This window comes from Sphaerodactylus townsendi, linkage group LG15, assembly GCF_021028975.2.
Source record: "Sphaerodactylus townsendi isolate TG3544 linkage group LG15, MPM_Stown_v2.3, whole genome shotgun sequence".
Lineage (NCBI taxonomy): Eukaryota > Metazoa > Chordata > Lepidosauria > Squamata > Sphaerodactylidae > Sphaerodactylus > Sphaerodactylus townsendi.
In genome coordinates this window covers 14,865,433-14,887,265 of record NC_059439.1, presented here as the reverse complement: position 1 = coordinate 14,887,265, position 21,833 = coordinate 14,865,433, and the positions used below count along the sequence as shown (strand labels likewise).

The 21,833-nt window shown below is 45.3% G+C and overlaps 1 protein-coding gene and 1 pseudogene across 1 annotated transcript in view; both read left to right on the top strand.

Annotated features, from left to right (window-relative positions):
* Nucleotides 1-21,833, top strand: part of TTLL6 (tubulin tyrosine ligase like 6) — a 62,938-nt gene that overhangs the window by 11,282 nt on the left and 29,823 nt on the right. The window contains exons 5-10 of the mRNA XM_048516383.1: nucleotides 2,921-2,961; nucleotides 6,474-6,592; nucleotides 6,689-6,819; nucleotides 12,025-12,181; nucleotides 12,992-13,135; nucleotides 15,755-15,840. Of these exons, the coding sequence (XP_048372340.1) occupies nucleotides 6,491-6,592; nucleotides 6,689-6,819; nucleotides 12,025-12,181; nucleotides 12,992-13,135; nucleotides 15,755-15,840 (620 nt within the window). The 5' untranslated portion in view covers nucleotides 2,921-2,961; nucleotides 6,474-6,490. The remainder of the gene's footprint in view (nucleotides 1-2,920; nucleotides 2,962-6,473; nucleotides 6,593-6,688; nucleotides 6,820-12,024; nucleotides 12,182-12,991; nucleotides 13,136-15,754; nucleotides 15,841-21,833) is intronic.
* On the top strand, nucleotides 3,334-3,919 carry LOC125443966 (annotated as a pseudogene).

The following is a 21,833-nucleotide window of genomic DNA, read 5'->3' as shown; positions in this document are numbered from 1 at the left end:
TAGCCCCCCCCCCCCGCATGTGCATGGGTCCTGGCTAGGTTAATAGTTCATGCTGTGAGGATATAACTGAACTATACTGTCCGTTCATAAACGTTTCTCCATTCTTTAAGAATAACAATATATTTCTTGCTTCTTTTTTTAAAAAATCCTGTGAGCTGTGAGCCAGCATGGTGTAGTGGAGCCAGCGTGGTGTAGTGGTTAAGAGCAGGTGCACTCTAATCTGGACAACCAGGTTTGATTCCCTACTCTGCCACTTGAGTTGTGGAGGCTTGTCTGGTGAACCAGATTAGCGTGTGCACTCCAACACACGCCAGCTGGGTGACCTTGGACTAGTCACAGTTCTTCGGAACTCTCTCATCCCCATCCACCTCATAGGGTGTTTGCTGTGGGGGAGGCGGGGAAGGGAAAGGAGATTGTAAGCCCCTTTGAGTCTCCTTCAGGAGAGAATGGGGGTATATAAATCCAAACTACTACTACTTCTTTGGAATTGGCTGTCATGGGAAATCTGGCTTCACACACCATCGGCCTTCAGGAATGGAAACTTCCCTGCCTCTGTTTCGCTGCCAAATAAACTGCACTGTTCATGGTTAATCTAACAGCCTCCTTGTAGCCCTAGAAGTTCTGTATTTGCATACTCTGACTGCAGTGATCAGTGAACAAGCAAGCAGCTGGCCAGCTACTTGCTTGTTAAACATCCTTTAAGATGGCTGTAATTTTTCTAGAACCCTGTAGTGCAGAGTGATAAGTGGAAGAACTGCAGTCAAAGCTCTGCTCACGACCTGAATTCGACCTGAGTTCAATCCCGACGGAAGTCGGTTTCAGGTAGCTGGCTCAAGGTTGACTCAGCCTTCCATCCTTCTGTGGTTGGTAAAATGAGTACTCAGCTTGCTGGGGTTAAAGTGTAGACGACCGGGGAAGTCAACCTCAAACCATCCCGTGACAAATTCTTCCAAGACATCACCCTGTGTGTCAGTAATGTCTTGGTGCTCGCACAAGGGACTGCTACCTCTAGCTTTAATTCTTGTAGCACCTCTTAGAAAATATTCACCAAGTTTTTAATTTTAAAAACCCCTAAAGATAATTTTCTTACAGACATATAAGCCAGAATTAAAAATGACCACAGTTCTGTGTGTGCATAAACTTTTCTGTATGTCATACTGCTCAATCTAGGGTGCTCACATAGGATAAGGCGAGATATAGCTGTATGGCTTTCATTGGCCTTTCACAGGAGTGACAGGTTTCTTTGCATCTTGGAGCTGCCCAGAAATTTAGGAGTCACACTTACTTTTCAACCTTCATGGTGTTGCATTTTGACTGCCATATTTTCTGATTATTAGTAGTACAGTGCTTTATCCTACCCTCTTTTCACAGTTTCTTGTACTTTCATTAATGCTATTACAGAAATGCTGGGAATAAAACTTATAGGGAGCGACCCTGGTTGTCATCGCAACGAAACACTAACCTCGTACTCTAACCCAATTTATTTTCCCTAATTTCTTATAATTTCACCATTGTTTTAAGGGAAATATCTGCTGTCAGTGTATGGTAAGGTGACCAGATTTTTCCTATTAAAAACGAGGCGCTCATCGCGGCCAACGCCTGGCATGCGATGACACCCGCGAGCAGCACACTGCCTTATGCAAGCGCTCCCCGGTCAGGAAACAGGGAAGCGCCCCAGAAGGCACCTCGCTGGCTGCCGCAAAAGGGCGCGGTCCCCTACTTCCTGGACTGGGGAGCCGCCTCGTTTCCCTGACTGTGAGCGCCAAGAAAGGCAGTGTGCTCCCGCAGGAGCACATTGCCTAATCGGGACAATAGCATAAGCCCGGCGGGACGCGGGACACACTACGCAAAAGCGTGAGTGTCCCGCGAAAATCGGGACGGCTGGTCACCTTAGTGTATGGCATAAATTGAAGTTGACATATAAATAAGCAATGACAGGAACTTGATGCATTTATTTGAATGCACGCATCAGGACATATTCTGATGGAATATGATAAATTAGCTTTTGAAATGAATGTGTGTGTTTGTGTGTGTTTATGTAAAGCACTGTCAAGTTACAGCTGACATATGCAACGGGCTTTCAAGGCCAGTGAGAAGCAAAGGTGGTTTGCCGTTGCCTTCCTTTGCCGAGCCTTCTTTGGTGATCTCCCTTCCTGATCCTGTTTTGTTTCTGAGACCTGAGAAAACATGCCACCATCTGAGATCTGATGATAGCAACAACTGAGAGTTGCTGAGAGAGATGCCACAATAAGATAATTGAAAATTCGGGGTATCATGATGAAATTTCTAGGCACCTTAGCAACCTAGTTCCTGGCTGTTATTAAGCCCTTCCGTATTCTCGCTGGGTCCTTCTTGCAGATGCTTAGAATCTTATTTTGGTTTGTCTTCTTTTCCAGATGAATTGTAGCTCTAACAGTGCAATCCTAAACAGACTAATGCCCTTTGTACACCCATCAATGTGAATGGGCTTAGCAGAGTATCATTCTTCCTATGACTGGTACTGTTAGTCCTTTGGAAAAATTGCTTAAAGCTGTATATAGACATCTTGTTTTCAAAGAGAATAGCCAATCCTGGCTTTTCTCCACCTCACTGGAGCAGAAAGTGCTTTTGAAAAGCCGTTTGTGCCTCCAGGGAGCCCTCATTAAAAAACGGTTGCCTCCAGAGCAGAAAAATGCCTGACAACCTCCCAGTCCCCGTGATTATCCCAATGGCAGCCATTTTGTGATTGGCCACATCCTTTTCCTCACAGCAGCCATTTTGTGGTGATTTCCATTCTCAGCTTTCAAAATTCCAAGAGCTCTCCAAAGGCCCAATGAGATTGGGGACAACTGAAGTACTCAGTGCTCAGATTCTTTGCCACAAAACCCCATTTGTTTTTGCCTGTCTGCCTCTGTCTTTCTTCTTTTTTTATGTTTTTCAGATGACCAGTGATAAATCTGAGCAACTGCAAATATGAGAGCGGTGAGTCCCCTTGGCCAACTGCAAAAGGAAAGCCTTTTCTTGCTCCTTAGTCAGATATAGCAAACAGTGAAAAAAAACCCTTTATTTTCACTAGGAAGCAAAAGGTCAGATTAATAAAGACATTATTTTTCCTTTCTCTTAACACATCAACACCCAAGGAATTAGGACAGCCCTCTGTTTTTACAGCCCTCCCTTTTATGGGATAATGGTGTTTGAGCACAAGAAAGCCCAGTGTACAGAGCTGTTTTATAGCTTGAGAATTACTCAGTTTTTCCATTGATTATGCATTCCATAAGAAACAGAGCTTTGTCCTACATGACTGCATTTGAGTCCTTTTGCTGGACAATCCCAGCTATTTAGGGATCTCTTCTTCACATACCCCAAGGACTGACCAGCCTTTCATAATCGGTCTTACACCGAAGGTTTTGCTTTTGAAAATCAACAATTTGTTCCCAAGAGTCCTAAGATGGCGGCTACCATGACGAAGGTGGCAGCAGAAGATGTCAACATTACATTTGAAGATAAACAGAAAATGAACAAGTTTGCAAGAAACACCAGCAGAATTATGGAGCTGAAAGAAGAAACTGAGGATAAAAAGAAACAGCTTCAGACCCTGCAATATGCCGGTGATGATATCATGATGCTAGATGATGATTCGCTTTGGAGTCAACTTCAACTGACCTTCATTAGGCATACCCACATGACATAAAGTACAAAACAGAGCAAAAAAAAATCTACACGGTTCTTAAAGCAAAACTTGAAACCAGGACAAATCACATCAGGCCGGAAACGAAGAGGCGAACAAGCTTCCCTTATGATCTTATCTTGATCACCTCTGACAAAAATTCAGCTGTTGGAGTCACAAGTAGAATCTATCCAGAGAGTATTATCTGGCCTCAAAATCCAACTCTGTGCGAAGTTTGGCAACAAAGTAAATCTCGAAGAGGAAGATAATTAAATATCCTAGAAAACGTATCTGGTTTCTTTTCTTCTGTACTAATTGTTCCTGTTACAATAATGTCTTTAGAGGCTAGGGGTTTTTTTTAGAAAAAGGAAATAACGTTTCATTGTTCACTCAGTGTATTTAGTGAACAGTTCTTATTGTGCATACCTGTAATTACTTATTTTGAGACAATAAATCCAAATACAGCTAGTAAAAAAAATTTGCTCCCAAGATAACCCAACTCCAGTACAAAAACAACTGAATTCTTCAGCTTACATGAAATCTTGTACATATTCCCATTTCTTAATGTATTCTGCTTCTGAAATGAATAGAAAGTGGAGAGATGCAAGAAGATAATAGGACACTGAAAGTCTGCCTTTTGGACTACTTGAAATCTCAACTATATTACCCATTCTGCTGCTGCCATCTATAGGCGAGACACCTTCAAGGCTACAGAAAAAAGCCTCATTTGCCCCTCTCCCATTTGGATGATACACAGACTGGTCCTTTCACAAATCTAGTTGCTGATCCTGCTTTCAGAATATTGAGAGCCAATGGGGTGTAGTGGTTAGAGTATCAGACTAGGACAGTGACAGCGAATTGGTGACACACGTGTCAATCAATCAGTCAGTCAGTCAATCAATCAATCAATCAATCAATCAATCAATCAATCAATCAATCAATCAATCAACTAGTGGTAGGTTATTTGAATTATCAATTTTATATTTTGGTTGCAAACATCACTTGTGCTTTCAGTGCTGAGGTTTGATTTTATCTTATGGTTTTAACAATTTGTATCTGTAAAATTCTTTTTAATTAACATTCCCAAACTGTTATTTGGAAAGTGTATATTGTGGTTTCTATACTCTGTATTTAACAATTTCTGATCTTTGGCCGTGATAAAACTGACTGACTGACTGACTGACTGACCATGTGTCAAAGGTGACATGCCACAACATTTTGGGTGACACATCAGCAATCGCAAGCACCTGACAACAACTGTTCCCTGTTTGAGTTTGAGTCATTTGTGTAATTATTTAATGTTTCTTTACATAATACGTAGCACCACACATGATTGGACTGTATTATTAAAAAATAAATTAATATGTAAAGAATTCTTTTCTTTTGTAGCACAGTCAACTTAGGCATTTTCCAAATTTTCGACATGCTAAGCCCAAAAGATTCACTATCACTGGACTAGGAGCTAGGACAGAGGTCCCAACCTAACGATGCCATGGGCACTTTTGGAATTTTCGGAATTATGACACAGGGTGGTGAGCGCAATGATAAAATGGCTGCTGCAGGAGGGGAACACACATGCACAGAAGTTGCCTGAGCTCAGTGGAGAAGCAAGGTCATTAATGAATACACTGGGAAAGAGGGGTGAGAGAGAACAAAACAAAACAGCGGGTGCTACTGAAACAGTAGTATTTTAATCTGCATAGTTTATCAGGTCTTCGCTGTCCAATTAGAAGCCCTGCTGGACAGCAGCCCGACTTGGCCTCACTCACTTTCTAAAATAATTTGGTGGGCACCAAGAAAGGTGTTGGTGGGTGCCAGGCACCCACAGACACTATACTGGAGACCCTGCTCTAGAGACCTAGGCTTGAAACCCCACTCAGCCATGGAAGGTTACCTACCTCAGAGGGTTGTTGTAACAATAAAATGGGGGAGGGTAGAACAATGTATGCCACTTGGGGCCCTCATTAGGGAGAAAAGGCAGGGAATAGATGGAAGTAAATAAGATTAAATGAATTATTGATAGTTCCCAGGAGCCTGTGCTGTACCACAGCACATCTGTGCTAATTCTCTCCTCCGCTCTCCCCTTCCAGTATTATAGACCATCAGTTTTATAGACCAATGATGGTGAACCTTTTCGAGACCGAGTGCCCAAATTGCAACCCAAACCCCACTTATTTATCGCAGACTTTCAGTGTCCAATTGCCAATACGGCAATTTAACCTGAATGCTGAGGTTTTGAAAAAACTGGTTGGCTCCCTCTTCCCCCACCCCACCCACTCCAGCAGGGGCCAGCCTGCTGTAGCTTCCAGCAAGTCCCTTGCGCACCGCTCTGTGCCTCTGTAGCATCTCTGCCTCCTCTGCACCCCCACCCCCCTCGGGCAGCAGCCACTTGGAGCACAGGCACGAGCCCGCCACACAAGTCCTCCCTGCTCACTGCAGTGCATGCATGTCGTGCTCAGTGGCCCAGGCCAGACTAGATGTGTGTGTGTGTGTGGGGGGTGATTTTCCGCCCCCCCACAACAAACTATGTGTGTGCGTGCCCACAGAGAGGGCTCCAAGTGCCACCTCTGACACCCATGCCATAGGTTCGCCATCACTGTTATAGACCATCAGAGAACTATCTTGGCTTTATCTTGGTACACAAGAAAATCTTCCACATTGAAATGTATCTATTTTCAGTGTTAAGATTGTCCCTGGCAAACCTATATTCTGCACAAACAAAAGACGGGAACAAACACATACTCTGCCCCTTCAGTTTAGTGCTAAAAGATCACGAGATGTTCCTATGCAAACAATGACGTAAACTGTTCCTCTTTTGGTGATGCAGTACGGCGAGCTGCTAAGATGTGCGGCCTCCGGGAAGCCAGCGACTTGGATGACTGGACCCTGTATTGGACCGATTATTCAGTCTCACTGGACCGGGTGCTGGAAATGAAAAGTTATCAGGTATTTTTCGTCACTCACAGGGTGGAGCTAAATTTTATCCTTTTTCTGTTTTTATTAATTAAAGAGATGCTTAGTCTTTGCTTTTTTCTTTCCTAGAAAATAAATCATTTCCCAGGGATGTGTGAAATCTGTCGGAAGGATCTTCTGGCTAGGAACATGAGCAGGATGCTAAAACTTTTCCCCAAGGAATTTAATTTCTTCCCTAGGACCTGGTGTCTTCCTGCTGAGTGAGTATTTACATATTTATTTACATGCGTGCACTCACACTCACTCACTCACTCACTCACTCTCTCTCTCTCTCTCTCTCACGCACGCACGCACGCACGCACGCACGCACGCACGCACGCACGCACACACACACACACACACACACACACACACACACAGATTTTCCTCTTACTTTAATCAGTCCAGTGCTTTAGGAGATGGGCAGAAAACTAGGCAGGCAGTTCTAAGGAGGAAGGAAGGGGAATTTTCAATTCAATCTCAATTAAAAGTCAGGGTAGCCAGATCATGGTTGACTCAGCCTTTCTTCCTTCTGAGGTTGGTAAAATGAGTACCTAGCTCGCTGGGGGTAAAGTGTAAATGAATGGGTCAATCAGTAGCAAACCACCCTGTAAGCACCGACTGCCTAGTAAATGTTGTGATATGACATCACCCCATCAGTAATGACCTGGTGCTTGCACGGAGGATTACTTTTACCTTCGCCACCTTGCTAACCGACTCTTTGTTATGTCTGTTCCTAAGTGTTTTCTACCAGACCTGGGCCCCTTCCGCACATGCAGATTAATGTACTTTCAGTGCACTTTCACAATTGTTTGCAAGTGGAATTTGCTGTTTCGCACAGTAAAATCCTGCTGCAAAGTGCATTGGAAGTGGATTGTAAGTGCATGATTCTGCATGTGGGGAAGGGGCCCTGGATGGCCCAAGCTAGCCTGCTCTTGACAGATTTCTGGATGGCCCAAGCTAGCCTGATCTTGATAGATCTCAGAAGCTAAGCAGGGCTGGTCCTTTGGATGGGAGACCCCCAAGGAATATCAGAGTTGCTTTGCAGTCTCTTGCCTTGAAACCCCATGGGATCACCATACGTCAACTGCTACTTCATAACACTTTTCTCTCTGTGTTTGTGTGTTGTGCTTTCTGTTCTATTGAGAATTTGCCTGCAAAGACTGTGCTGCCACTACCTGCTTGACCTGGTAGTAAATCAACAAAGTTTTGTGGTTTGTGGGGATCTGCAGCACTCAGTAAATATATCCAAGTCCCTCCCATAGCTATACACAAACACATGGTTAAGCATTGTTTTGAAATCCCTGCCCTGGCCAAGTAAAGAATTGCCCCAGCTTAGCGCAGGGATTTCAGGCATATTTTCGAACCCCCTGCCTGAAGCCTGTCTGGATTCAGGGCTGCTGCTTCAATATGGTTTTCTTTCCTCTGCATCGAGCACAGAAATAGAAAATTAAAACAACAACAACAATCCCTTGGATTTAAGGGGAACACTTGCATGATGTCATGTTTCTTCAGCAAACAAGCACAGCCCCTTTTCTCCAGGTTTAAAGGAGGAGATGTGGAGTTGTGTAGGTGGAACCACCGTGAGGAGGAGGATCAAGCTAAGCTCAAAATGCTATGTGCCATTCTCCTCTTGCCCTTTGAGCCTTTTGAAGGCCTTTTCCCCATTTCCCTGCTGAGCTGCAGTGGGGAAGGTCCCAAGTCATGGGTTGTCGCGGTGTGATCACTGTAGCACTTGTGCTTTTTCACAGGTCGGGGGGAGGAATGGGGGTTGTAGGCAGAGGCGTAGCAAGGGGGGAAAGCGCCCAGTGCACCGGTTCGTCCTCCACCCCGTCCTGCCCCGGAACATCCCTACCACGCCCCCGGAACACCCTCACCACACCCCCACAGGGGCGCGCGCCTGGTGTGTTGCACCCTGCTGTCCCCTTGGAGCTATGCCTCTGGTTGTAGGGGAGGCAGCAACAATAAACAGTGCCAGAATGCGGAGGAGTGGACATTGTTCCCATGTGTACTCACACTGCATGCTGCTGCTATGTCTAGAGTTGTCAGCCCTGGGGCCCCTTCCACGCATGCACTTTGAAGCTGGATTTTACTGTGCGGAATAGCAAAATCCACTTGCAAACAATTGTGAAAGTGGATTGAAAGTGCATTATTCTGCACATTTGGAAAGGGCCTGAGTGAGGAAATACCTCGAGATTTTTGGGGTGGAGCTTGGGGAACATGGAGTTTGGGGAGGGGAGGGACTTCAGCAAGATACAATGCCATAGAGTCCACTCTCCAAGGCAGCCATTTTCTCCAGGGGAACTGATATCTCGTGCCTGGAGATCAGCTGTAAGAGCAGATTTCTCTCCCCTCCCCCAGACCCGGAGGTTGACAACCCGAGATGTGAGAAGGTGCGTGTTTTCATGGCCTTCCCCTGCATAGAAGCATTGCAGACTTATGAACTGGTTGCAACTTGCTTACAAGACTGTAATGATAAAGTGCCCCTCCCAGTGGAGAGAAATATCTCCATACCTGCCTTACGTTCAGTCTGTTTAAACAGTTGATGTTCAGTTCTCACTAGGCTTGGTCAATACCCTAGAAATTCAGTGAGATTCAGATTTATTCGGGCATAAAATTATCTGTATGCCTGAGTAAGACAAGAATAAGATTGGTTCAGGGGGGGGCAGAGTTATGGACCCTCAAAGAGGTAGCCCCCATCTCCTGTTAGCTCCCACTTGAAACAATGGGAGGCGGGGCACCCCTTTGGGGGTCCATAACTTTGGGGTCCTGAACCAAACTTCACCAATCTCGGGTGGTATCGTTAGGACATTCTCCGGATGATATCCTGAAATTTTGGTGCTGCTAGCTTTAAAAATGCGCCCCCTGCAGGCCAAAATGCAAAAACCACCAAAAATACCCCCCCAAAAGACCGAATACCTTGCATTCGGATTCGTACATATTCAGACAGGACATATTTGGCCAATTTTTGCCCGAATTCGTCCAGATTCAGGCTGAATCTGGTATTTCTTTTACACGAATCTCCAAGCCTTGTCCTCACATTCTGGCTTCAGAAAACGATGAGTGGACTGCCTCGGTTCCGTATCCTCTCATGTACAATAAGTCAACAAAAGTTACTAGCCTTCAGTATTTTTACAAGCCAGGGTCTCTCCCAAGGGGTAGCCATTTGTGGGCTATAGGAAAGAGAGAACTTGTTTTTGTAAGGTTTCCCTGGAGGAGATTCTTAGGGGAGAACTGCACGTTTATTCTACAAGACATTTTTTTCTTTTTTGAGCATAGCAGCTTGGACTGCTTTGTTGAGGGAAACAGGAGGGTGAGGGGGGTGGGTGGGAATGAGTGAAGTCACTGTGTTGGTCTCCCGCAGTTAAGACAAAGATGAGCTGTGAGGGAATTTAAACAGTATTCATTGTAGCGTCTTCTGTGTGCTTGAGATGCTGATGAAAAAAAAATGACCTGTAAGTTTTCCCCGGCACAGATAAAAAAGGCTTGAGCAGGGAGCATTTTTTACCAGGACAATTGCTGACGAGGAAAATATTTTAAAAACCCTTCTTCCCACCCATATTGTTCTCTTTACTGAAACAGCCACCCAAATGCTGCATGTGGAAAGGAGGGCTCGTTAAAAATGGTCATGGAGTTACCCCAAAATATGTTATTGTGCACCATGGATGACCAGGTGCATAGCTATTTACGAGCCTATTTTAACAGCCTTGCGGTGCCCTCCGAAACCAGAATACGAGAGTCTCGGTGGACGGATGAGCAAGAGACGGGCAAGGTCTCTCGTGGCTGGCTTTAAAACATTCCAGCTGTTGACTGCATGCTTCAAGCCTTGTTTGTAGCAAATTAATGGGATCCGGAGTGCCAGATAATGCTAGGGATATTGGCACCATCCTGTGTGCTTTCTTCCTGGCTGCCCTGCTGCTGGGGAGAGAAAGAGCGCTTGGGGGAAGGGATGCTCGTTGCGGGTCTCTCAGGCTGATTCCGCATGGGCCAAAAACAGCAGTTTGAAAATGGTGTGAAAATGGTGTAAAAGGGTTTAAAATGGTGTGAAAGGGTTTATACTGTTTTCAAACCAGTTTCACATCACTGTTTTTGGCCCATGCGGAATCAGCCTCAATTAAAAAAATAAAACACCATCAAACACCTGAGTCTGGGATGGTTCCTGAAAGTCCAGGAGCTTTACTATAATCTGTTCGCTTGGCCTATTATTGTGCCCCTCTTTAGTAATACCTCGGTGCATTCTCTGTGGTAGTGGAACTGCCTGAGGAGGTCAGGAAGCCTCCCACGATAAAAACGAACAAAACAGAAATGTTCAAGAGGACTGTCTTCTGATGGAATTAGATCTGTAGTGGGGCAGAATAGTCCAGAAGAAGGGGGAAATCTCCCGCACCTCCCCTTCTATCCAAGGGCAAGAAATGTTCCCTAATTCTTCTAATTTTTCCCCCTTCAGATTGTCCAACATGCCTTCAGATTGTCCTGGCTGAAAATGGTCCCTCTCTGACTCAAATTATCATTCAGTCACTTCCCTCCACGCTACTCACCAGGGGTGTACTGCCTAGGGGGACATCTGGGGTCTAATGTCCCTGGGTTGCAGCCATTTAGTCACATGGGGGGCGGAAAATCGCCCCCACACCGCTCTTCCTTTCCCCCAGATCAATACACTGACTTCAAGACCTGGTGCAAAAAAAATTGTTTGGTTGTGATGGGGGAGGGCAGCCGCTCATGGAGGGGAGGCAGAAAACTCAGATTTTGCACCGGGCTACATTTTCCCTAGATACGCCTCTGCTACCCACTCTGTCCAGAAAATGAGCAAGCTTTGATATTGGAACCTAGATTTGGAATTCTTCCCTCTCTAGAAGATAATTCCCCTCTATGGCTAGAGTATGGTCCTTTCCCCCCAGTACTCTCTCCCTGCTAAGACCATAGGTCTGTTCACAGGCACTATACACATCTGATCACTCTGGGTCTGAACTAAGGAGTTCAACCCCTTACATTCCTGTCAGAAGCTCTGACTGCCTTCCTGACTCCACCCACTCAGAGCCTGCCACTCACATACTCGGGCTGTGGGCGGGATTAACACTTTACAACCAGTTTTTTCTGCCTTTGTGTGCTGCTTAGATGTGTCTGTAGGGCTCATTCCGCACACGCAGAATAATGCACTTTCAAGCTGCTTTCAGGGCTCTTTGAAGCTGTGCGGAATGGCAAAAACAGTTGTGAAAGCAGCTTGAAAGTGCATTATTTTGCGTGTGCGGAATGAGCCTAGGTTTGTTGGATGTTTAGCTAACTTCAGCGGGCACAAGGCAAGGCTGGCTAGTATCAGACTACATCATGCCAGGAAGAAGAAATAAAAAATGAAAACTACCCAAATGCAAATATGGCAAGTTGTTAACCACGGGTCCCCTTTTTGTCCTCAACCCCGCTGCTCTCAGTTATGGAGAACTGCAGACTTACAGCAGGTCAAAAAAGAATAAGACCTTCATCTGCAAGCCGGATTCTGGCTGTCAAGGTAGAGGCATCTACATCATGAGATCTGTGAAAGATATCAAACCAGGAGAAGATATGATCTGCCAGCTCTATATCTCAAAGGTAACCACCTTTTAACTGAGGCATAAAATGGTACTCTTCTAGTCATTGGGGGCAGCAACATTACAGATGTTTGTAACCGAAGGAAAAGAAAAAGGATCAGGTGGTCAAAGAATGTTGATGATCGGCAAAGTATTGTGAAGGAAGCTACTGGGTAGGGTCAGGAGGAATTCACATACAACAGCAAGAGCCAGAAGGAGCTGCAGTCAGAGAACCCAGGAGTCAAGAGGATTTCATGGGCTGGAAAAAATTGGGGAGACAGATGACTCCCCCATAAGGAAGGCAATGGAAAAAGCAGTGGGATGGAAAACAGGAATCCTGGGGAAAGGAGGGGGAAGTCTGATAAGGGGTGCAGAGGGACAAGGGAAGTGTGGTTCAGGAAACTGGAGGTCAAAGGTATTGAATCATGCATACCAATGGGAAATAAGCAGCTGAATCAAGTCTTTGGTCATTAGAACTGACAGCTGTCACTGCCTTCAGACAAAGTTCCGATTTGTTTTGGTGTCCCTCCAGAGAACAGCCATTGAAAATGCCCTTCTGTGCCAGCCTATCTGGTATCAACGCACCATATGGATGGGGTCATCTGTCAATCTTTATGCACACAGGCTCTGCAAGCCATGTGCCCCCCCCCCCAATTTCCCCCCCAAAATTACATGTAGATTTCAGCCCAGAAGGCTGCAGGAAGAGAGAGTACTGGCTTGCAGGTAGCCTTTTAGGAGACATTGCGCCCTCCAGATGTATCCAACTTTTTACTGCCCTTTAGTGTTTTTTGCAAGTATGGTTTTAATACGGTTTCCACTTCCTTTCTCCAAGCCTTTTATTATTGACGGGTTCAAGTTTGATCTTCGGATTTACGTGCTGGTAACATCATGTGATCCCCTGCGGATATTTATTTATAAGGAAGGTCTGGCTCGTTTTGCAACCTCCGCTTATTCGGATCCATCCCTCAGCAACTTGGTGAGCAAATCCTGGTAACGTGAACTGTGGAATGCGGAAAGGGTGGTGAATTCAGGTTCAAGGCGCATCTTTCCTCAGATGGCTCACATGGGAACTTCTGGTCCTGCTGCTTTGGTAAAAAGCTAAACTAAAAAAAGTAGTCTCTGGCTGTTTCCGCACGGCAAAATTATACCTGTATACTACCATTTTTTTAACCTGGGTCTATTTTATCCCAGTTTCTCCCTCTGCATGGCTGCCCATTTCTTTCCAAGAGCCGAGTTAGGACTGGGAGGTAATACTCCAGTTTGTTCCGCATGAACCTGGGTATTTTGTATTTACACCGCAAGTGCATCCCCACATGCGCAAACCAGGCATTCTGATTGGCTGTTGTTTGGGGTGGGAAAAAATAAACCGGTTCTACTCCCATGGTGTTTGCATGGCAGCGGGGTCACCCCGGGATATTTGAAAAGAATCGCCAGTTTGGCGATTGTTGAAAATCCTGAGGTAAGGGAAATATCGCAAGGCAACACTGGGGCAGGCCCGCCTTAGCACCGGGAACTGTGCAGAATTCTTGGCTGCACAGGGATAGTTTTCTTGCTCAATCCAGGATATTTTGACCGTGCGGAAACAACCTCTCAGTTGTCTGGTACTGCACACAGCATTCCTTTCTGTGCAATACTTGGGGAGGCTGCAGCAACCCCTCAGTATCTGCAGTTTTCATGTGATGGACATAGGGCCAGCATGGGGGTATAGAATGATGTGTGGCTCAGGACTTCTACATTACTGTAATTTGCATTTGCATTTTACTTACTTTGTGTCTTCTGCCCTGTTCACAAATTATAGTGAATTTTAAAAATTATACACTTTTAAAAATACACATGTTGAATAATTCTCATGTTACATTAAGTTCTCATACAGTTGAAGAGGTCACATTTGTCCAGGGAGCTGGTCTCCGGTTTCATTTTTAAAGTAAACACACATTGGTTGTTTCTTACAAACAGATGTCTGCATATTCATTGTGACATGTGAGTGGGGCTGGAGTTTAACTGTTGTGTTTGATTTGTTAGGGTTATCTTTAAAGCAGTTGATACACCGTGGTTCTTTGTCATGCCACCTAAGGCTCTTCTGAGAACTGTTCCCCAATATGGTACTCTCCCCATATTCTGGGAAAATGGGCAAGGCCATTATCTGGTTGCACTTATGGTTGGCGGGGGGGGGGGGGTCCCACCTTGGAAGAGCCACCACTGGAAGGATTGGAAGACAAGTAAGCTGAGAGCCCCCCCAGGGCTCTCAGGGTGGGCCTAGGCTAGCAAAAAGCCCATTGTCTCCAGCAATCCACAACTTTTTCTATCTTATCCCAACATATCTTATCCCAACATAGTTATATCTTGCATTACGTCATATATGAGTTTGGTGGGGTGATTCAGAGGGCATGCCGTTGTCATGTGGCTTGTTTAATTGATGGTGATTGTTCCCAAACCACAGAGGAATAGCAATGCTCTAAAGGCTTAGTTGTACATTCGAATGTAAGAATGCGCCGGAGAGGAGCAGAGAAGCCGTGTGCTTTATCCATTCTTCGTTTGCTGTTGCTCCCCTCCGGATCATTCCTTGGATGCTCTGGCCCCTGCCACGTTCCCAGTTTGCATTTCCATTCTGTTAATATTTATCTGAGGCTCCGTTCACACCCTGCGAGGTCCTTGTATTCATTGGGGAACAACTTAGCAGCTTTGTGCTACCAGCACAGTGAGAGTTTTGTGCCTCCCAGACACATGCCGGCTCTTTTCTCTTTGCAGTCGCAGCACACAGGAAGAAGCAGTTGCAGCTTCCCTCCCCCATATTGTTTTTGCATCTGTAAGCAGCTCCACATGGTCACTACTGGAAATGTTGTGAAAATCACATTACTTACATGGTTTCACATCAGAGCCAATAGCAGTTCTGTGGGATGATTTGTGGAAGTGGAGAACAATTTGGAGGGAAGATAAAGACCCTTCTCCCTGTGCTTGGGTGTCACAAATGAAGAAGAGCCTCCCAGAATTGGTCTGAGAGGCACAAAACTTCCATTGTGTATATGACACAAAGTCTTCATGTTGTTCTTTATAATGCTTTATAATGTATAGGTGGAGCCTGAACAAATACAAAACCTTTACTGGCATACAAAACGGAACAAATGCTTAGATGGCCATAAGGAAATCCCACACTGTAGCCAGTTAACAGGGTCTGTGATTCAGTTAAAATAGCCTGCACTCCTTTCTTTTGTTCTTAGAGAAACCCGCAGGCCAATAGTAATCAAGCTCACTATGAAGTAGGGTTCGATTCAGTTTTGGCCCTGGGCGCCTGTGTTTTATGAAGCGCTTGAGCAGATCAGGTGGCTTTCTATCCCTCTCAGATCTATGATTCTGATGTTGCTTTCCTGGCATAAGTTATTCTGAATGAATGCAGAAGGAAATCAAAGCACTCCTAGATCTGAAAGGGTTATGAAGGCCATCCAGTTCATTTGCAGACTCTCCAGTCAAGTATAGGTGCCTTTTCCTCTGACATCAACAGTCTCCCCCCACCCCCAGTTCAGAAGAAAAGAAGAACAGAAGGGAGGCTGAAATCTCTCTAGCCTCATAACCTGCTTGTTTGTTTAATTATTTACAGGACGACGTCTGCATGCACCTGACTAATTATTCAATTAACAAACACAGCGCTAATTTTGTGCGAGACGACGATTCTGGTAGCAAGAGGTACAGAATGTTTTCCCAAATAATCACAGCTGGGGGGACGCCGGTGGGCCTCTTGTCATGAATCTTTACGGCCGTTTCATACGTGTTTAGGAAACATTTCTCCGGATTCGGTCGGCTCGCGGTGTCTTCTCCATCATTAGGTGGAATAAATCATTTAAAAAGCTCAGATGAGTAACAGCAGGGGACCTGGAGCAGGCGAGAGGAGCCTGGATTTATCCCCCCCTGAAGGAAATACAAATGAATTTGTTGCAAATGGAATTGCTGGATTGCCGCCCTCTGTTTTTATTGTTTTCAGTGGGCGTAATTAGCCGCCTCTCTAAATCTTGCATGGAACGGTCAGTTGGATCTAATTATTGCCGTCTCGATTCCCCTCCCCCTCCCCAGCTCTCCTTGGCTTTATTTTTTTTTTGTTGCCGCTGCTGTTGATCATCGACTCCTTATTAATCTGGTGGCTGCCGCTCTTCTGCAGCGTTCGGCCCACTGCGGCAAAACGCTCGGTTTACCCGCCTGTTTTTCCGTAGCATTAGCATGCTTTCCCAGTAAGAGAATCAAATATCAGCAATGCTGGCTAGACTTGCAGTTGCAGTCCAAAACAAAGTCTGTGGTAGGGTAGATCAATAAACAAGCCGGAAGAGTCCAATCGACCCCCCCTCAACGCTCTACAATAGCCATCTGCCCAGATCAATGCCTGCTTACTCTCTATCCTTGTGCTGTTGAACTTCTCTAAGGAGTTCAGTTTTGGAGTTCAGCTTTCAAACCTTTATGTTAGAGAAAGGCACTCCCCTGCATGCCATTGTAGTGGGCTACTGCATATCACTGTAGCAGCCACTGTAGCAGGTTACTGTCACCTCTGCGCCCGTTAGGAGATTATATGTTGAGTCGCCATCTGTCATGTTTTAATTATGCAGTGGTTGATTATTTATGGTTTAATCGTTGTAATATTATGGTGTTTTCATCTTTTGTACACCGCCCAGAGCCCTTTGGGGGTGGGCAGTATAATAAGTCTAATAATAAAATAAATAAATAAACAATAAATACATAAATAAAATGTAGAGCTACCATATTTTCTCCAAAATAAGACAGGATCTTATATTAATTTTTGCTCCAAAAGATTCATTAGGGCAGTGGTTCCCAACCTGGGGGTCGGAACGCCTTTGGGGGTCGAACGACCCTTTCACAGGGGTTGCCTAAGACCATCAGAAAATGACCTTTTATATTTTATGTATACCAATTTTATGGTTGGGGGTCACCACAGCGTGAGGAACTGTATTAAATTAATTAAATTAATTAATTAATGTTGTGGCATTAGGAAGGTTGAGAACCACTGCGTTAGGGCTTATTTTCAGGGGAAGTCTTATTTTTTTCCATGATTTTGTGCTCCCCACATCACCAGATCAGCTTTGCTGGGGAATCTATAACTAGGACTTATTTTTGGAGTAGGGTTTATATTTCAAGCATCCTCCAAAGATCCCGAAAAATCATGCTAGGGCTTATTTTTGGGATAGGTCTTATTTTCGGGAAAACAGGGTATTTTCAGCTCCTAGTCCTGATCTGGGTGGCACAGGCTAGCCTGATCTCATCAGATATCAGAAGCTAAGCAGGATTGAGCCTGGATAGGGTTTGGATGGGAGACCGCCAAGGAATGCCAGGGTCACTATGTGCAGGAAAGCAACAGAAGGCCATCAGAATTACACACTTGCCCCCAAAACCCTACTGGGCTGCCATAATTCTGCTGTGACTTGGTGGTACTTGACACACATGTTTCCAGCTCCGTTTAGGCTTTAGGGAATTAATTTTTAGTGCCACCAGGTTTTGTTGACACTTTAAAATGAGAGCTAATGTGTCGTCTACACAAGCGGCAGAATTAGGTGATAATGAGGTGACAGAGTGCAGAGATGGTAGAATGGCTTTACCATTTCCGACTCAGGTGAGGGGCTGTATTTTTCAAAGCTCCCCTACATTAGTAATCTCCCATAAGTAGAAAACTAGGACTGAATAGGAAAGTCTAAATATAATTAAAACATTCCAACAAATAACATTCAGTAAATTGCAGCTATTTTGTCCAGATGGGGAAGATACAACAGTCCTGTAAGGGGTGGAATAAACTCAATAATAGCCAGATGCGAAAATGGCGAGAGAAGAAAGGAGGCTGCCTAATGGTACTAAGGTACTAAGTACTAAGGCTGCCTCAACAGTACGCTTGGTGGAACAACTCTGCCTTACAGGCCCTGCAGAGTTGCATAAGAAGAAGAATCAACCAAATCGAACATTGCTGATAGATCTAACAAAAATCAGCAATGCTGCCCCACCTTGGTCCAGGTGTCTCCAAACGTCATCTTTGGGGGTAGTCAGAGTTGTTTCTACTCCGTGGCCAGCGTGAAAGCTGGACTGGAAAGGATCCAGGACTGATATCCAGTGGTGGGATCCAAAAAATTTTAGTAACAGGTTAGGGTTAGGGGGCAGCAAAGGGGGCAGAGGCAAACCTGAGCCCTGAGCAAAACCTGAGTTGGATGCTCCCCCATGGGCAACCACCCCACCATGACCCCCCAAAATTTTTTTGCACCGGGTCATTTCTAAATCATCATCACATTATAGAAAATGCCCCCACTCACAAATCTGAACACAGCAATGGTGAAACACACAGGTTCGTTGATAGAGACTGGTGAGATAAAAGGTACGAAAGATTGAGAATCAACGAATTGCAGTACCTGAAAGGGATTAACCCAGTTCAGGGAGTTACATTATTAGTTGCAATTGCTATATGGAACCTTCATGTTCAAAGGCAGTATGCCTCTCGGGGAGGCGAGGGCGTAGAGATGGAAAATCGGACCCAATTAGTAACCCCCTCTTGGCACACACAAATAATTAGTAACCCATTCTTAGGAACTGGTGAGAACCTGCTGGATCCCACCTCTGTGATATCTCATTCAAAAACCTCTGGAGCTACTCCACAACCACTGTCTCAATTACCTGGCCCAGGAACGAAAGAGTCTGCACTGGGTTGTAACTTGAAGGATCTGGAGGATCCATCAATGTTTTTTCAAGATCAGTTTCACCATGGACTCCTTAAACCTCTCAGGGAAGATCCCTGAACTTAGGGAAAGATTTATGATATTCTGCACCACATCCCCCTGGCTTTCACCAGCTGGGATAGGTATGGGTCCAAAAGGCATGTGGCGGGCTTCATAGCCCTGAGGACTCTGTCTGCATCATCCTGGGAGAGCAGGCTGAAGTGGTCCGACACAGGACCAGAGGATGCACAAGAGGCCTCCAGCATACTTTCTGCATCAAAATTGGAAGGTCCGGACAAATAAGACTTTATTTGCAAAAAAAGCTTGCCAAACAGTCACAACCAAATCTCTAATATTCTGAGGTCTGTCTGATAGGGCAGTTAATTGCTGAATTACCCTAAACAATTGTGCTGGTTGCAAGCTAGCAGATGCAATATTAGCTGCAAAGTATTATTCACAACCTTCACTTCAATCTCATAGGCCAAGGCATCTGGGCCATGTGGACAAGGCATCTGGGCCAGGAAGAACAGAGTGACTCTGGTGTTCATTTTGGAGGGCTTTTCTCAAAGCCACATCTTTTAAAACAGTGTATTTTTAACAGGGGTTTGCAGGGGTTATCTCTTTTTCTCCTTAAGGCTACTAGGAGCTGAGACTGCTGGAGGTGGGGCTTAACAGGGGTTAACAGAGGTTACTCTTTGTCCTGGGCTACTAAAGGTGGGGCTCCTGAGGTGAGTCATTCAGTCTCTAGTTCAGTCTCTGGAACTAGCGGCTAGCGCCAAGCGGCTGCGCAATTTCTTTCTTTTTTCTTTAAAAATAAATAAAATTTTCAATTAATTAATAAGGACATTTCTTTGAGGGATAGTAGGTACAGATATTCCAAGGGGCACTGACTAAAAGTTTAATATCTAAATATCTAAACAAAAGTAGATATGAAGGCAGGAAGCCAGCAGGGGGATGGGGTTTTGCCAGTGTTTTGCACTGAGTGTCACATGTATGACCATTATCTGCCACTAGGCCAGAAGTCGCAAGTGCCTCCTCGCTGTATCGAATGAGTTCCTGGCACCCTGAAGGAACGTGTCCTGCTCTCCTTGAAGCCACGGTTGCAGACCTGCAGAAGCTGAGAGAGGCAGAGAGGGCAACAAACAAGGCTTTCAGGGACCTAGCAGCCGGGTCCCACTCTCCTGGGTGACATCTCTTCAGATGTCATGGAGAATGAGAGTCTGGGTGACAGAGGGTGCCAGTCTGAGGTGGGGGAAGATGCTCCCCTAGGTGGGATCCCTTCCTTAACTGGTGATCAGCTATCTTCCTCGCGACTGAGGATACCCCTCGGGGAGGTGGGGCCTCCTTGTAGTGGGTGATTCGACCATCAGGAATATAGAGAGTTGGCCTAGTGACAGGCGTGATGACCGGGGATGGTGACCTTGCTCCGTCTGGTGCCAAGGTTATGGATGTCACGCCACGCCTAGATAGGCTGTTAGACAGTGCTGGGTGGGAGCGCCGCAGTTGTGGTCCACATTGGTACCCAAATGACATTGGGAAATGTAGCCGGGAGGTCTCCTGGTTAAATTTAGGCTGCTAGGGAAAAAGTTAAAAATCCAGGACCCCCCAAGGTGGCATTCCCTCTGAAATGCTACCTGTCTCCATCACAGGGCGAAGCTAGGGCAAGCGGAGATACAGGGAATCCCAAATGGATGAGAAGGTGGTGCAAGGCAGAGGGTTTGGGATTTGTCAGGGAACTGGGGAACCTTTTGGGATAAGGCAGTATCTGTACAAAAGGGACGGGCTTCATCTTAACCAAAGAGGGAACCATGCCACATACGCTCAACATTAAAAAAGGTGGCAGAACAGCTTTTAACCTGATTCCTGGGGGAAAGCCGACATGAGTTTAGGTGACTGCGGTTCTGAATACAGGAGTCCATGGGGATGCAGACAGAGAAGGAGGTTTTTTTAAATCAACCACATACAAGGGAGGAAACATAGCAATGTGATAAGTGATAGTGTCTACAAAAGGCTAGAGGGCAAAACACATAAATCCTGTAGTTAGGGGACAGAGACAGAGTATACAAGTGTCTCTATGCTAATAGTAGAAGCATACCACCTAAAATGGGGGAGCTGGAGTACAGAGCTCTTTGAAGGAGGACATTGATATAGTGGGCATCACAGAGACATGGTGGACCGAGGAGAACCAGTGGGATGCTGTTATCCCAGGTTACAGGCTCTACAGGAAGGGATAGGACAGGGCGTATTGACAGTGGGGTGGCCCTCTACATCAAAGCAAGAGAGTATAGTGTCACATAAAATAGACAATGCAGGGGGAGCTTAATTCTCTACAGAAGCACTGTGGATATCAATAATTAGGGGTGAAGCATAGTTTAACATTAGGGAATATATTATCGTCCCCCTGACCAAAGCGCAAGCACAAGAGGACTCTGAGATGGAAAAAAGAAATTAGAGAGGCCATCAAAAGCAAAAATGTCGCGGGTAATGTAATAATGCGATTTTAACTATCCCCATATAAACTGGAAAAAATGCATGTTCAGGTCATAGTAAGGGAGAGAACATTCCTGGATATGCTAAACCGACTGTGGTTTAGAGCAGATGGTTGTAGGAACCAACCAGGGGAGATGTGATCCCTAGATCTAATTCTATGTGGGACCCAGGACTCCAGGCAAGGGAAGTCTGCGTTATATGAGCCGAGAGGGAATAGCAATTACAATGTTATTAGATTTGTGGCCCTGCATGCTTAACAAGTGACAACTACTAATGTAGTTGCTACATTCACCTTCAGAAAGGGAAATTTCTCAAAGATGAGGGGGATAGTAAGCAGGAAGCTGAAAGGGAAAATCAAGAGAGTCAAAAATGTCCAAGATGCTTGGAGGTTATTTAAAAACACAGTCTTAAAAGCTTTCCTCAACTTCGAAATCGTGGTTCCACAGGTTAGGAAAGGTACTTGTGTCCAAAAGAAAGCCACCATGGTTACCA